The 17,603-nt window shown below is 43.6% G+C and overlaps 2 protein-coding genes across 2 annotated transcripts; both read left to right on the forward strand.

Moving 5' to 3' along the window:
- The first annotated feature begins 1,145 nt into the window (after positions 1–1,145).
- Positions 1,146–1,707, forward strand: LOC143593797 (uncharacterized). Its single transcript, XM_077073307.1, has 2 exons — positions 1,146–1,400; positions 1,540–1,707. The coding sequence occupies exons 1-2, from the start codon at positions 1,146–1,148 to the stop codon at positions 1,705–1,707; spliced, it is 423 nt and encodes a 140-aa protein (XP_076929422.1).
- Positions 1,708–1,902: 195 nt separating this feature from the next.
- LOC143593798 (uncharacterized) lies at positions 1,903–3,631 on the forward strand. Its single transcript, XM_077073308.1, has 4 exons — positions 1,903–2,066; positions 2,226–2,292; positions 2,397–3,105; positions 3,174–3,631. The coding sequence occupies exons 1-4, from the start codon at positions 1,903–1,905 to the stop codon at positions 3,629–3,631; spliced, it is 1,398 nt and encodes a 465-aa protein (XP_076929423.1).
- Positions 3,632–17,603: the final 13,972 nt, after the last annotated feature.

Here is a 17,603-nt window from a genome sequence, read left to right on the forward strand (position 1 = left end):
TAGCCTCTTAATGTTCTCATTAAGAGGTTACCTCTTAATCGTTCAGAGTTAAGAGTGTTTGGTTCATAAAATAAATATATCTGAATGACTGAATGGGCTTCTTACCCATTCAGCTTCAAAAGCACGCTGAATGAAAATAAGACCAAATATACCCTGCCCTTTACCATTCCCATCTTCATTCACGTTCATACCATGTCTGCCCTTTACCCTTCCCATCTTTATTAAACTCCATAGCAGTTCCACGGCACAAGGTCGAGATTAATTTCTTTCTCTTCGAACGCAAATAAGAGTAGGTCGACGGTCGATTTCCGGCCTACTACGCACGCAGCGGCCGTCTCCAGTTGATTTCCGGCCTCCAGGTACTATCTCTGCTCGATTCTAATCCCTATCCACGTTGATTTTTGTTATCAAAGTAAGGTTTGGGTATGGTTTGAATGCATATATGTTTCTGCTTCAAACCTTTAGGGTTTAGGTATGGCTTGTATACATAATTTTGGTATGATATCAATAATTTGGGCTTCATATATGATAGTTTTGAACTGTGTATATACATAATCTTTTGCATGTGTATATGCTACTATCATGCGTGCTACTATCAGGCGAAGAAGGAAGAGGATGTTAAAAACTGACTTTTGTTGTTTTGTAAGGTAAAAGAACAAATGGACATAACATAATATGTATACTATAAAACTGACTTTTGCATGTGTATGTGCTGTAATCTTTTGTTGTATTATAAGATAATACTCAATATTAAATAGAAGTAGCTACAGTACTACTCTATAAAAGTACATGCAGTCCATCAACACTTTTAATACACAGATATGCTTTTAATTTGTTTGGTAGAATATATGGTTGGTATAGAAGAATAATATGTATAATCTGTCATGTATTTGGTAGAATAAAATAATAAATAGACCTGACATAATTTTCTCAATTCACATATATTTGTTTGTTTTAAAGTTTGTTTCTTTATATTGGATATGTGTATTCGTATATGTTTCCGTGTGAGTGTATATAAATATGTACAAATATGACAGATTCATAGTCAAAAACAATATAGAGAGGCTGAATTTAATATTTTCATAGTCAATTTGTGTTTATATATTTGTACTTTTGACTTGTGTTTTACTTATTTCTTCAAAGAAATGGCACAAAAAAAGGGTAGGATTAGTTGGAAGCAGGATGGTCTTGAGAAAACATTTCTTGAAGCTTGTATTGAGCAAATAACACTCCATGGACGTGAAGGAAGTAGCCTTAAACTAATATCATGGAGGAATGTGGCTGAAAAGTTGAAAGCGGAATACAATCTCATAGTTGATCAAAGACAAATGAAGAACCGTCATGATTATATAAAAGCAAAATTTGCAGCTTGGTCAAAGCTCAAAAACAAATCTGGCAATGTTTATAATCCCATAACAAACACTTTTAACTTGTCGGAAGAAGAATGGAAAATAGAGATGAAGGTATTTGTTTATTTTTTTAATACTAGTTTTTATTATAAGTTAATAATCTTATAGTATTTATAATATTTCCTCACAGTCGAACAAATATATAGAAGCTTTGAAAAGTGCACCATTTTCTTATCCCGAGCTTTGCATTCAATTGTTTGAGAGCTCTACATCGAATGGCTTTGACAGTTGGGGGCCATCTTCTACACTTCTTCATCCTTCTGAGGAAGTGTCTGATCTACCATTCACATGGTATTGAGCATATTGAATGCACTCAAATGGACCCCCCAACTCAAGTTGTTAGTGAGGATTCGCCCGAGCCGTCTAAAAAAAGAAAAAAAGAGGAGAGAAATGAAAAGATAAGGAGACCATAAATTCGAAGCTAATAGAAGTTGGGGAGCAAATTAACAAGGTGGCGAAGATGTTGATTGAGAAACACAATCTTTCTAATGACATGGATGCATGCATGGAGAAGTTGGAGGCATTGGAATGGGGAGAGTTAGATGCGAAATATCAAACGGCGCTTTTGCTTTTTGGTGAAAGTGCTGATATTAGAAAAGTGTGGTTACGACTTATGCCACACACTTGTGAGCTATGGGTTAAGAATGCGGGAGCGAAGTATGGATTGTTTTGATTTGTGTTAGATTGGATTTTATGGGTGTTATGTTTAATATGCTTTTTAGATGTTAGGTTTTGGTTGTTATGTTATGGATTGTTTTGATTTGTGTTAGATTGGATTTTGTGGATTTTATGTTTAAGATGTTTTTTGGATGTTAGGTTTCGGATGTTATGTTATGAATGTTTATTTGGATTTTATGTTATGAATGTTTATTTGGGTGTTATGGTATGTTATAAATGTTTTTTTTATCCTATGTTATGTTATAAACATATATATTTGGGTGTTATGGTTTTTCCATCTTAATTTTAGGTTATTTTTATGACAGTTAGCTTATGGATTCGGACGACGAGATTATAGTTCTCATTTTCCTTTGTAGGCATTGGCTACATTTAGCTTCAGGAAGAATTGAAAGGATTAGAGACCTTAATTCGGCGTTGACTGGTCATGCATACACGCAAGAATTGTTGCATGGATCTTCTACACAATGTCATGAGATTATGCGCCTTTCGCGTGATACATTTGTACTATTGTGCAATCATTTTAAACAAAAAAGTTGGTTGCAAAGTAGTAGCGCAATAAGCGTTGAAGAAAAGTTGGCTATGTTTTTGACCGTCTTAGGACATAATGAACGTTTCCGAATGGTTAAACGAAGGTTTCAACACTCAACAGAAACGATTCATAGATGTTTTCATGAGGTCCTAAATGCAATGATGAATTTCGCAAGAGAAGTTATAGTTCCAACATCTTCTAATGCAATCGCAAATACCTCAGCTAGTCATAGAAGGTTAAAACTAATATTTCCCGGAGCAATAGGTGCGCTAGATGGAACTCTTGTACATGCGGTTGTGCCTGCTGATAAACAGACTCGTTACCGGGGAAGAGGTAAAGGTGAATGCTTTCAAAATGTCTTAGCAATTTGTGATTTTGATATGATATTCACGTTCGTATGGGCCGGATGGGAGGGCGTTGCACATGATTCACGAGTTTTAAAAGAAGTTGCATTTAACCCAACTTCCGGCTTTCCTTTCCCACCACCAGGTATTTAATCTTAACTTTAACTATTAAATAGATTATTTTTTTGTAATAGTTATGATAATAACTTACAGATAAATATTACCTTTGCGACGCTGCATACACCAACACTCGTGGATTTATGGCTCCATACCGGAATACGAGGTATTGGTTAGCCGATTTTCGACGACAATGTGCGTTAACTAAGGAAGAAAGATTCAATCATGCCCATGCACAACTTAGAAATGTTATTGAGCGCGCATATGGTGTTTTGAAGGCGAGATTCCCAATCCTAAAGCTAATGGCACCCTTTCCTTTTCCAAAACAAAGAGACATAGTGATTGCTTGTTTCGCCGTCCACAATTTTATAAGGAAGTGCAATATTAATGATCAGATATTTATGAATTATGACGAGAGCTCTATATTTCTTGAGACACAAGGTGGAGAAAATGATGGTCAGGTCTTTCACGATATAGAATGGGGTTCACAAGAAATTGAGTATATGACTGCTTTGTGTAACCTTATAGCTAGTCAACTAAATTCAAATAATTAAAACTAGAATTTTATGCAAAGTACTAATCTTTATTTGAATTCTAGTATGTTTTCAAGGGTTTTGAAGGATTTATGTGTAATTTGGATTTCTATGATGTTTTGTAGTTTTCCTTTAAAATTATTCATCATTTGGTATTTTGATCAAACAAATACATTTCATTTGGTACAAAACCGTTCATATGGGTAAAATAGTCATTCTGCATGGTTATTCAGATGTCCAACCAAACAGCTCTTAATGGTTCAGAACTTACTGGCTCAGAGCCACTTTGTAGGTCCCAAAACGACCACCGAATGGTTTTGCTCTCGATAAACGCGTTGAGACGGGTGCGGTAAATCAAACGATCGAACAAAAATATAAATATTATAAGTATAGTGAACGACTCCGTAATCGATAAAAGATTAATAAAATTAAACTAGAACCGACCCACCCAAGGTGATCTCCCCTTGGGTGGTGATTTACATCTTACAAAAACACATACAAATGATACATAAAGCCTCTATATATAGTAAAACATAACATATTCTAGAAGCCTTATCCCGTTGAAGTTAAACGCATGTTTCGGAAGCTCTCGTTTCATGTTTGGTTTTGCTCGCCGATATTAATAATTATCTTGACCAAAATATATAACGGGTTTCGTCATTTGATATCGCAAGTCACTAAAATTGGCATTACAATCACCCCCTTGGCTTGTGATATCAAAACATCGTCGAACCGTGTCTCGCATCTTCACGAATCAACCCATAAAGCCTAAGCCTCTTCAATCACCCCCTAAAGGCATGATCCACCTAATATATTCATGAAGCAATATAGGTTTAGAAGAACTATCGGGGATAACGATCAAATGAACAAAGCTTGTTATTTCCTCTTTAAGTCCAAATTCGTATCCAATTTGTTCAAAGTTCATCAACTTCTCGAACGCCTCGAAAATAACATAAAAATAACATGCTTTGAACATGGTCCAACAATGATAAAAACCCGAACAAATTTGACTTTCTTCCGTTGGTCAACCCCGAACAATAATTATTCCTTCAATTAATTATCTTTGTCGAAGAGGCCAAAATAGAAATTTAAGACTAGCAGCCCAACTTAAATGACCAAAGCCCATTACAATAGACTAGTGTGGAAATATAAGATAAACAACAGGCCCAAGTAGTATTTTTGCCCAGCCCAACAATGAAGCCCAATATGAATATGAATCTGCCTAAAAAAAAACTTAGCTGCAACTTAATCAGCCGCCACCCATTTCGAAGATTACCGGAAAATCAGTGTCCCACTAACCGAAAATCGTAATCCGGTCATATGTCAACATCTAATCATCATGCTCCCGATATAAACCACCATAACAGGTTGGTACGCTGAAGAACCCAAACATGACAACCCAGATCTGCAATAAACATGCCAAACCATCGCCGGAAAGTCTCCGGCGTTATCATGGTGTCCGGAAAATTGTTACACCACCGTAAGTAACCAGCACTCCGCTACCCAGCTTCAATAACAACCCCCGCCATTACAGCCGTCAATCATTATCAGGTCTACGGTGACCTCACCGGAAAAACGATTCCGGTGACCGGCCATCCATACCAAAAAATTTTTACGGTCAACATCAAACGCCGTCATGACTCACACCATAACCACATGTCACCGCCGCTACGACATAACAACCTGTGGTCGGCTACCCATTGCCGGAAAGACGAGACGCCGCCACACAGATCCAACATCTCCAACTCCACCGGAAAACCAAGCTCCTTGAACAAATAGAGATAACCGACACTCATGTCGGAGTTTGATTTTTTTTTCATCTCCAATCTCTAAAATCATCGCCGGAAAAGAGGTCGCCGGATTTTTGGAGAATGGCTGAATGGTCCCGAAACGCCCAGATCGGGCACTTGTATATCCCGAACATCCGGATATACAAGGAGAATGCTTCAAACACGCTTATTTCCAACTTTATTTCCAACTTTGTTTCTAGATCTAGAAACTTTATTTTCTAACTTCAACGGGTTTTAACGTCTCGGTTCGGGTAATAACGGAAATAGAACCCGAATATCAAGAGCAAAGTTGAATCATAAGATTCGACCCGCTCTGATACCAATTGTAGGTCCCCAAAACGACCACCGAATGGTTTTGCTCTCGATAAACGTGTTGAGACGGGTGCGGTAAATCAAACGATCGAACAAAAATATAAAGATAATAAGTATAGTGAACGACTCCGTAATCAATAAAAGATTAATAAAATTAAACTAGAACCGACCCACCCAAGGTGAGCTCTCTTTGGGTGGTGATTTACATCTTACAAAAACATACAAATGATACATAAAGCCTCTATATATAGTAAAACATAACATATTCTAAAAGCCTTATCCCGTTGAAGCTAAACGCGTGTTCCCGAAGCTCTCGTTTCGTGTTTGGTTTTGCTCGCCGATATTAATAATTATCTTGACCAAAATATATAACGGGTTTCGTCATTTGATATCGCAAGTCATTAAAATTGGCCTTACACACTTACCCAGACAGACCTCTTATTGATTCAGCACTTATTGACACAGAGGTTGCCAAACAGTCTGTTACATAATTTTGATCAGAGTCTGACTACATTTTGTCTCGCATGTATAATGTATTGTGAAAGTATTTACGTTTATTATATTTAAAGTTGTCATTTAAAAAAACTTTAGTTGAAATACAACTCAAACGTCCTCTTGTAGTCTTGTGTATATATGGTTGAATTTTATGATTCAATTCATGTATAAAATACATATTAAGATTAACTTTATATATGCCATTGTAATTTGCTCTTTTAGTAGCTTTTTATGTTCTCGCGTACTCCAGGTCCGGCTCTACGAATGTGGAGGCCTAAATCAAAACAAGATTTTGAGGTCTTTTCATAACAATTGTTAAGAAATAAATTTGATTATTACAAGTTTTGAACTCATAACCTATATTTTAGTAACAACAAGCTTATCACCACATCAATACATTACTTTAAGTTTACTATACCCATTATAATATATCTATATACATTTTTATTTTTTTTTTAATTTGAAGACCTTAACTAAGTGAGGGTCTAAAGCCCTAACTTGTTTTCGCTGTCCCACGGGCCACCCCGGACATACTCAAGAGTCAAGACTCTTTTTCCTTTAGTTTATGTGGGTTGTAGATAACATTATATGCATAGGCGTTTTTGTTCCTATAAATTATTTAATTTCAATACTTTTATGAGAATATTGCATTTTCACATTTAGAGTTTGATCTTGTTTTCCTTTTTTTAAAATATCTGGCTTTTTGTTACACACTTACACCTGACTTCCATATTTCTTAGTTGCAGGTTTGACATTTTTATATTTAAGTAAAAAGATATAGCTAAACAAGTTAACTATTTTTTTTAATGGATAATAAGATCAAATATGAAATAAATAATAATATATATCCTTTTCTTTAAGGAAATTAATGAAGACAACTTATATTTGACTCGCCCAAATCTTGGTAAAATAATGAAGAAACACTAATCGACTCCGGGCAGATTATGGATAATCTGGGGATTAAGTAATGTTTCCCACGAGGGTTAGGTCCAGCAGAGATGGTTATTCTGATGACCTGTAAAACAGACACCGTGAGCTCGTCAGTGAGAAGAGGGGGGGGGGGGGGGTTCCTCCTTGTGACCACCCTCCGGCGTGAGAATCAGACTAGATTGCTCTGAATATGTATATATAAAGAGAGATTGCTAGAGAAGATAAGATACCAGATGATCATACCGTTCCAAGGTGTTGGGGTATTTATAGCCGAAGGTAGGTTTCCAAGCAGGTACAGCCAGCTTTATAATATTCCTGTTCTACCAACTATGGGCTGCGCACGTGCCATGCTGGTTGGTGGGTAGGCAGCGGCTGATAGTGACAAGGCCGGCTGTGTACTGTTCCCTTTCCACCAACTGCAGGCTATGTGCGTGCCACGACAAGGGTTGGTGAGTAAGCAGCGGCTAATAGTGACAAACAGTACTAGAGCATGCTCCTCCTCGTACTGTTGTCGGTGAGCTGTCACCCTGTGATTGGTTCATGGGCTGCCTTGGTCAGATCTTGTCTATTTTGTCCATACCTTGGCAGGTATAGTACAAAAGATCTTCCAGAAGCATACGGACTGGCTCATTTGGGCGGGAGTATTCCCGCCTTGCTCACTCCTTCAGGTGACACTGAATTAGAGTTAGTGCCTTATGCGTGTAGCCTTGCTATTAGTGCGGGTAGCCTTCCCTGATGGCTTGTATCCGCAGCTGCGGGAACAGGCGGGGTATTTCACCATTGGGAGGCTTTCCCTGCGGGAACAGCTGGCGTACTGCGCGTAAGGTCTTCATCTCTGAGCATGGTGGGTCCTGCGGAACCAGTTGGTCCTTGCGCAGACGTCCCTCTTCAAGGTGAGTCTTGCGGGTCCAACTGGGCTCTGCTGGGACCTACCTCTTCAAGTCCCCCCAGTCCAATGTTCTTCTCATGAATTGTTAATAAGTGAGGTGAACTTTGGACTTAAGCAAGGGGCTTTGAAAAGGATTTAGTTTTAAGGTTGTCCGTAGGGATTCTTCCCCCGGTTTCCCTAATGTCACGTGCAAAAATTCCCGACTTTTCTGCTTGATCTTTGGGTATGATGCGGGTAGGTGTGTAACCTCATCGCAAGTTAGGAGCGTTGAGTTTCATTTGTGTAGATTCTCCACGAGTGTTTGGTAGTTTTAAACATAGTGATCAATTATGTTAAAGAACCAATTCCATCCTGGAGCTTCAAACAATATAGTTCTCAACGTTCCCGCTATGCGGGGATGTTACTTCCCTTCCGCAAGCATGGCCCAGAAGATCCTTGTTGGTTTCAATTACCTGCGAGTGCTAAGTATGTGAAGGGTTTCGCCTTGACACTGTACCCGCACTCGTCTTATAGTTATCTTACTTCCAAGGTATTCTTGGCGTCCATTCCCTGTGGGTGCTAAGTATGTGAAGGGTTTTGCCTTGACACTGTACTCGCACCTGTCTTATAGTTACTTGGTTGCCAAGGTAAGGGGTATAGTCCCGCTTACTTTTGAATCTTTTTGAAATTCGAAGAGTTGGTAAAAGGATAAGAACAGTCCAAACTGTTGAAACGTCGTCCGACGGTTTCTTCTGACAGTGTCAGGACGTGCAGGAAGTTATGGCGACGTGACAGTATATGGTCATTCCAGGCGCTTTTTCAGGAGCGTGGGCGCGATTTTTCGGGCGCGTGGGTGCGGATTTTACGGCGCGCGTCCCGTCAACAGCTGTTGCCAGCATGCTTTTTCCACGTGTCATAGTTTCATTGCACCAGCTCTTTTCTCTCTCATCCGCATTAAATTCATCGCATTCATTGCGATGAGTATATAAAGGGGGAGAGGGTTCACGGTAATCCACACTTTCACTTCTTTCTTCTTCTAAGCGATTTCCGGCGAATACTCTTTTTGTCGAGCATTCTTCTGAAATTGTTCTTTACCTACAAAACATGTCGTCTACTCATGATCCAGAAGCTATCGTCGAGGAGTCTGACTTGTATGTCGAGAACCCGACATCTACGTCGGATAAGAACGATAAGAGCACTGCCGGCGAATGTCAGTGTGCTCTTCCCATCGAGCTTTACCGGTACATCGTCCAGGAGTTCATGCTCGAGCCGTTCGAGCCTGAGTTTCCGGAGCCACACCAGACGGTGTACGATTCCCCCAAGGGCAAAATAGGGGTATATGCCGCCTTCTTCGTCTATGGGAATCTTAGGTTCCCGTTGACGAAGTTTGTATACCGTGTTCTGGATAGACACGGTGTGCACCTGACGGAGGTACACCCCATGGCGATCGCCAAGATCCGCCATTTTGAGTGGGTGTGCCTCATTCTTGGCGTGGATCCCCACGTCGACCGCCTGATGACCTTTTACTCCTGGAGGTGCATCCAAGGCTGGTACAGCCTGGTCACCCGGATCAAGGGTTTGAAGATCTGCGCTACCGAGCGCAGTCTTCGGTCTTGGAAGCGGGAGTTCTTTTACATCTCTGCCCGTGTCGTCCCTATAGCGATGACATTTAAGAACGGGAGAGCTCTCCCCATCCTTCACGCCTCCAACTACCAGGAGGCGGAATGGTTCTCCAAGATTTCCCGGATCCAGACTCCGGTTTACCGCTTTCCGGAGTCCGGGATGGTGATGCTCGGTATGAGCAGGGTGTGGAAGGATGCTGGGGCGGAAGCGCCACAGATTCTCATCGTACTTGAATACGGTTTGAACTTTATCCTTACGGTATGCTCCGTCTTCTTTGTTGATTTAAGGTTTTTTCTAACTGTTTTTCTTTTTATTTCAGAGGGAAATGACTTGCAGTCCCTCCTGCATCCGCGGGAAGCTGACGGTCCTGCTCGGTTGGGTACTCGTGCTCTTGACGAGAACGAGTTGCCCATCCTCGCGCAGACTGCGGATCGGTTTGTGGAGGCCTACCCTCCAGGCCACGAAATACTGAGCGCCACGCGGCCAGGTAAAAGACTATTTAACCCTCGCCCTCTGAATGCTGAAACCTCTAATGGAATTCCTCTAATCTTGTCATCTTCTGATGAGGAATCCGCAGATGGTCCTTTTCTTGCGCGGAAGAAGAAGGCTGCTGGCGGGAAGGGCAAGGCGAAGGTAGTCTCCACTGCTGACCAGGTGAACCGGTCTGAGTCGGAGACCGAGAGTGAAGAGGCGGCGGGGAACCCTGGTGGTGTTGAGACCACTGCTCTGGAGGTTGAAACGGCTGTCACCTCCGAGCAGCCCAGGACAACGACGGTGACCGGTACGAAGAGGCCGGCTCCATCGGGTTCGTCCCCGCCCGCTCGCACCTTCAAGCTCAAAAGGACCCGTAAGTATACTTCCTTTATCTTAACTGCATAACTTTCCGCCATTATACTTATATATCTTCTTTGTGCAGGCGTGGATGCTTCCGCATTCCAAGGTGGAGCGGGGAGGAGCACCTCCGGACCCATGACGGTAGGTTTGGTCAACCTACCTGAGGCGATGACCCAGGCGACTGCGCCTGCTTCAGTTGTTGGTTCAGTTGCTCACCCGGTTGAGCCAACTGTTCCAACTGTGACGACGTCCCCGCCGGCTGTCAGTGCCATATTTACTGATTCCTTCACTGAGCCGGCGGTGAGTGTTTCTGTGGATTCTTCCACAGCCGCGGCCGCGGTTGTGATTTCACCTCCGGTGAGTTCACCTCCGTTGGTTTCTACCACGGCGGCCTCCGCTATGCCTCCTCCGGCGCCGGCGACTACGGCCGGTCCTTCAGGTATGTCCGTTGTTGGGGCGTCAAGCCAATCTCTGCCTCCTTCCCATCTGCCTGACCTCTTGGATGGATATCCGTTAGGTTCGGGTGATGGGTTTGGCGGCTACAGGCCTGTCGTCGACCCTACAGGTGCGTAGGGTTATTTTGGCCTTTTATTATTTTATTTTATATATATATATATATATATATATATATATATTATCATCTTTTCTTAACTGCTTTTTGCTTTTGCAGTGTCGGATTCCAATGAAGTGTATGTTCCACGATGGAACATCCGCCGAGGAACAACCCTTCGGACGCCTGTGGAATGCGTCGAGTGGGCGCGCCACGCCGCCCCAAGGGGGGATCTGGGGGAAGCAATGTCAAGCTACCAGGAGGGTAGGTTGACAAATGAGCTCCGCATTCTCGTAGCCCGGATGCAGCCGCGCGTCGAGCTTCTTTGTCGTGAAAACGACAAGTTAAAGGCAGCTCGTATCCAAGAAGTAGCTCAGGCGCGGGCTGTCCGGGATGAGAACAGGATGCTCTACGCCGTTGCTGCGGAGAAGGAGAAGGCCTTCAAGGCTCTTGAGGTTGAAGTTCAGGCTCGTCTCGAGGCCCGTTCCAAGGCCGCCCAAGCTGTTAATGAACAGCTTCGGTTGGCTAAGGAAACTGCACGGAACGCAACCGAGAGGGCCACCAAGGCTGAAGCTGCTGCTGAGCCTCTACGCATCGAGAATGAGGAACTTAAAGCCAAATTAGAGAGGCTCCAGCAGGCTCATGATGCCTTGGCCATGGAAGATGCCAAGAAACTCCAAGAGATCTTGGACCAGAGGGGGGTGCTTGACCACACTGAGCGTAAGCTAAAGGGCGTCGAAGAGGCTGCAGCCAAAGATGTGTTGCTTGCCAACCTTACAAAGAACGAAGCCGAACGCGCCCGTAATGAAGCTCAAGCTGCCCTCCAGGAGGCTCTGGTTACCAAGGAATGGCTTCTCCAAGAAGCACTGTCTCAGGTATGCGCAGTTTCACAATTTCTTTACGCTTTTCCTTAGAAGAGTTTTTGATATACTTCTGTTTTTTAGGTTGTGCATCGGGTGTTCACGAACACATCATATGACGATGCGATGAGCGCAGCCCTCAACGCTTCTCATGAGGATGTGGAAAAGGCCGGCTTCCTGCTTGGTCTAAGGTTTGTTGAACAAGGCATTCCGCCTTCCAACTTCCCTCTTTACAATGTGGATACTGAAGCTGCGTATGACCAAGCAGTGAATCAGTATGCCGCCTTCCCGCATCCGGTGGTGGAGAAGGTAAACGAGATTGCTGCTGCTGATGATGGGCTAGCTATCCTCAAAGCTTTCCTTGAACCGCCACACTCTACTGATGGTGCGGGTCCAAGTGGAAGTGGTCCTGAAGCTTGATACTTTAGATCCCTTTACACTATTAGAGTAGATTTTTATGTTTGTATTCTAATCTTGTATGCGGGTATGTACCCAGCAATTCTTGTAATGTTTGAATGTTGATGGAATAAAGATTATTTGTTAATGCCTTGCCTTGTTTATTTCGCGTATATTTTGTTTTAACTTAGCAATTTCTTGAGTACTTAGATAAGTTAACTTTTCAACGTGGCAGATAATAAGTTAAAATTTTGCTTCCTCTTTCGTGATTGTGCGGATAAGACCGTCACTTTCACTTAGTAGGATGGCTAAACTTTACCTATATCTGACCTGCGTGGAAGTTTTCCTCATCTTTCCCTTTGAAATTTTCTAAGTGTTTTGAATAAGTTAACCTTTCGACGCGCGGTTGCCAATAGGTTAATGTTCAGTTTCCTCTATCATGATTGTGCGGGTAGGACCGTCACTTTCATTTATTGGGATGACCAAACTTCACCTATAGATGACCTGCGTGAAGGTTTTCCTTATCTTTTCCTTAGAAATTTTTACCGTTTTATGTGTTTATGCGGGTTTTGCCGCCTTCCACACGCAACGACTTACTTCTTCCCATATTTATGGGGTGAATACCGGCATATCAGTGTGGGAAGTTCATAAGTATAAAGGTAAGGCTATCAACACAATGTGATAAAGGATAATCATTTCCATTAGAAGTGGCTCTAGGCCTTTTCTTTACAAGTTTGGAATTGATCTACATGTAACATTTGCGTAATTGAGCTCCGTTCCATGTTCTTGGGATAGGAGTGCCATCGAGCCTTTCGAGCTGGTATGCGCCTTTTCCCAAAACTTCTTTGATAATGTACGGTCCTTCCCAGACCGGTGCCAGTTTTCCTGAACGCTCTTGGTTTGAAGCCTCGTTGTTACGCAATATGTAGTCTCCTACATTGAAGTTGCAGAGTTTTACCCGCGTGTTGTAGTACTTTTGCATTTGTCGCTTGTAGTTTTCTTCATGCGCTGCGGCTAAGTCTCTGCGTTCCTCGGTTAGCATAAGGTCTAACCGTCTTTCCGCATCATTGTCTTCTGGCTGAATCAAGACCCTTGGAGAGGGTAAACCAATTTCGACTGGGACCATGGCTTCAGTGCCATAAGTGAGGCTGAACGGGGTTTCTCCCGTACTGGCCTTTTTTAGCGTTCTGTTTGCCCAAAGGACGTGTGGAACTTCGTCTACCCAGCCGGATCTGTGTTCCAGGAGTCTTTTCTTTATGCCTTCGACGATGCTTTTATTTGCTCTTTCCACCTCACCGTTACCTTGCGGGTGTGCCACTGAGGTAAAGGTGTGGGTGATTTGAAGTTCTTCCAGCCACTTTTGTAGCTTCTTGTCAGCAAAGTTGGTGCCGTTATCACTCACCAAAGTCTGTGGAAGTCCAAAACGACAAATAATAAATTCCCAAATAAATTTTTTAATATGTTTTGCGGTTGTTTGGGCTAAAGGTTTTGCTTCTATCCACTTGGTGAAGTAGTCGATGGCTACCACTAGAAATTGAACGTTTCCTGCTGCTGTGGGAAATGGGCCTGTCACATCGATGGCCCACTTCTGAAATGGCCATGAAGAGGTGACTGGAACAAGTTCATTCTTCGGGCGATGCGTGTTGGGCGCGTAGAGCTGGCAAGACCTGCACTTTCGAATGTATGCCAGCGCATCCATATGCATCCCCGGCCAAAAGTATCCCGCGTTGTTTAGCTTAGCTACAACAGCGCGTGGACCTGCGTGTACTCCACAGATGCCTTCGTGTACTTCCCTTAGGAGGTAATCGGCATCTTGGTTGTCCACGCATCTTAAGAGTGGGCCAAGAAAGTTACGTCTGTAAAGGATGTCATCGATGAGTTGATAGTTTAATGCTTTACAACGTATTTTTCTTGCCTGTGTTTTTTACTCAGGTAGTATGCCCGCTGCAAGGTAATTTATTATCGGTGTCATCCACGTTTCTGTGCCGGTTGGATGACACAAATTTCCTTGTGCGGGACTGATGGTGCTTCAAGGAGTTCAATGCGGATGTCCTTTCCCAAATGGGTGAAGGCTAATGATGCAAGCTTGTTTAACGCATCCGCAGATTTGTTTTCGCTACGCTTGACGTGTATGACTTTACAATCATTAAAATCACGCATAAGGGTTTTTGCTTGTGCAAGGTACAGGGCCATTGTGTCGTTCACGGCCGTGTACGTCCCGTTTATTTGGTTGGCTACTAACATGGAATCCACGTGGGCTTCCAAGTTTTTCACTCCCATCTTACGCGCAATTCTCAGCCCGGCCAAGAATGCTTCAAACTCGGATTCGTTATTTGTACTTGGAAAATCCAGTCGAATAGCGTAAGTGTATTCTTCTCCTGCTGGGTTGGTTAGTTTCAACCCTGCGCCTGAACCCTCGTTGCTGGCTGCTCCATCAGTGTAGATTCGCCAGACATCATTGATGTCCTGTGCTGGGGGGGGGTTGAGCCTCCTCCTGGCACTCTTTCTCCCGCGAAGCGGGGACTTCTGCAATAAAGTCGGCCAGGACCTGGCCTTTTATAGCTGGTCTTGGCTTGTACTTTATCGCATATTCACCCAACTCAATTGCCCATTTGGCTAGACGTCCCGATAGCTCGGGTTTGCCTAGAACGTTTGCGAGTTTGAAGTTGGCGAGAATGGTGATTGGGTGACCCTGGAAATATCGTCTTAGTCTGCGTGAAGCTTGTACAAGTGCTAAGACTAATTTTTCCAGGGTGGAGTACCGGGTTTCTACGTCTGTTAGGACACGGCTAACATAGTAAATAGGCATCTGGATACCTTTTCGCTCTACCAGCAGGACTGCCTTGGTTGCTCTATCTGTGGCAGAAAGGTATATGATTAATTCCTCCCCCGCTTCTGGTGCTGTGAGCGTTGGGAGTTCGATCAAGCGTGACTGAATTTCCTGAAAAGCTGCTTCCGCTTCTGGTGTCCAGCGGAAGTGCGTTTTCTTTAAACAGTTTCTCAATGTTGACACGAATGGGAACTGCCTATCCGCATGGTTTGACAAAAAACGGTTAAGTGCGACTAGGCGTCCATTCAGTGTCTGAGCTTGCTTGATGGTAGTAGGTGATTCCATTTTGATAATGGCTTCGACCTTTTTAGGGTTCACTCTGAAGCCATCTTTAGTAACAATGACTCCCAAGAACTTCCCTTATTCCATCCCAAAGGAACACTTGCTCGGGTTGAGCTTCATGTTTATCTTTCTGAGCGTGTTGAAAGTTTCTTCGATGTCTTTCAACATCGCTTCTGGCTCAGGGCTTTTGATGACCAAATCATCCATGTAGACTTCCAAGTTTCTCCCAATTTGGGCATGAAACTCTTTGTCCATCAGGCGTTGGTATGTGGACCCTGCATTCTTAAGTCCGAATTGCATCATTTGATAAAAAAATGTGTCATCGGGCGTCCGAAATGCGGTTTTGTCCTGATCATCTACAGCCATGTGGATTTGATGGTACCCATTATATGCGTCAAGGAAGCATTTAAGGCGAAACGGTGCTAATGAATCCACTTTGAGGTCAATTTCGGGTAACGGGTAACAATCCTTGGGGCATGCTTTGTTTAAATCTTTGAAATCTATGCACATGCGCCATTGTTTGTTAGCCTTCGGTACCATAACGGGATTTGCAACCCATGTTTGATATCTACTAACGCGTACGATGCCCGCGTCAAGGAGTTCCTTGACTTGGGTTCTACACGCGTTAGCTTGTTCCGCCCCCATTACTCTGCGCTTTTGTATGACTGGCGTAAAAGCCGGGTCACACTTGAGCTTATGCTCTGCCTTACTTCGAGGTACACCAGTCATGTCAGCTGGTGTCCACGCAAAGATGTCAGCGTTGTTCTGTAGTAAGCGTTTGAGCAAGGTGCGCGTAGGATCAGTTATTGTTGGGCCAATTGTAACAGCCTGGTCAGGGTATTTGCCATTGAGGGCCCATTTTTCTGGTTCGGTGATGGTTGGTTTAGCCATCTTTGGTTTGGGTTTAGATGAGACGGATGTGATGCATACCTGGGGGATACCGGTGATCATCGCTACACCCTCAGCAGTTGGCCATCCCATCATGCCGTGAACTGAAGATACCACAGCGTTGAATCTTGCCATCCCGTCTCTCCCGAAGAGAATGTCGTATGTGTGATGTGGCTTCCTCATTACGACGAAGTCCACGTCTTCTGTGCGGGAGTATTTCCCGTCCGTGAGAATGACGGGAAAAGATAGGATACCCAGGGGGTGTTTGTGCTGCTGTCGAACCCTTCCATCAAGGCGTAAACCGTTTCCAGGCGTTCTTTGTCTTCGTCGTCTAGCTTGTCGAAGAACTGCCTGTACATAACCGTTGACGAGGCGCCGTTGTCAGCAAGAGTGCGGGAAGTTATGTAATGCCTCAGCTGGCTTTTGATGACGATAGGGCCTTCTTTGCTGGGTCTTCCTGGCACTCGCGGGAAGCGCACCTCAGCTTCCTTCCATGCGCATGGTTCTGTCGTTCGTCTTTTTCTTCCTCTGATGTTGCCATGAACCATGTGGATGCTGATGTCAACGGGCTTTCGTCCATTGCCTCTATACCGGTTATCATTCCTTCCTCCATTCTTGATTGATGCCACAAGGTGTGCAAGTCTTCCATCCTTGACGAATGTTTCAACAATATCCTTCAAGGATGTACACTCCTCCGTATTGTGACCCTTTGTCCCGTGGAAGTCACAGGATTTGCTCTGATCCGCATTAGGTCGCTGCCGGATCATTGGAGCTTTTGGCCATGGAAGTTTTTCGGTGGCAAATATCTCCGTGACGCTTTTGGTGAGTGGCGTCCACCGGTGTTTTCGGCTTGAAGGGTGCGTGTTATCCCTTCCGCCAACAAGAGGGCGATAGCTGGATGAGGTGTCAAAGTTTACCCTTGACTGCTAAATACCTAGCTTCCTCTTTTTGTTCTGCCGGGCAATCCGAACATTGTTTTCTCTGGTCCTCTGCGTGTAGAGGTGTGTACTCTGGGGAAGATCCCTACCCAGTTGCTTCTCCGTCTCGGCAAAGCGCTTGGCCGCCGTCATGATGGCATCCCATGTGGATGGCATGCCGTCCTTACCCGTCAACGTGCGGATAAGCTCTGGGTATTCGGCGCCCTGGATGAAAGCGGCGCGAACAAGATCTTCACTTATGTTGCCCAGACTCATCTTTTTGGAGTTGAAGCGAGTGATGAAGTCTAGTAAAGATTCATCCTCCTCTCTAACGCAGTTGAGGATCGTCCACTGTTCTTCAGTATATTTCCTCTGTTGACTGAAGTGTTGGCTGAACTTGTGCTGAAAGTCCGCCCAA

This window comes from Bidens hawaiensis, unplaced genomic scaffold (assembly GCF_021521415.1).
Source record: "Bidens hawaiensis isolate Kalapana, Puna unplaced genomic scaffold, B.hawaiensis_p1.1 tig00042816_1, whole genome shotgun sequence".
In the NCBI taxonomy this organism is placed as follows: Eukaryota; Viridiplantae; Streptophyta; class Magnoliopsida; order Asterales; family Asteraceae; genus Bidens; species Bidens hawaiensis.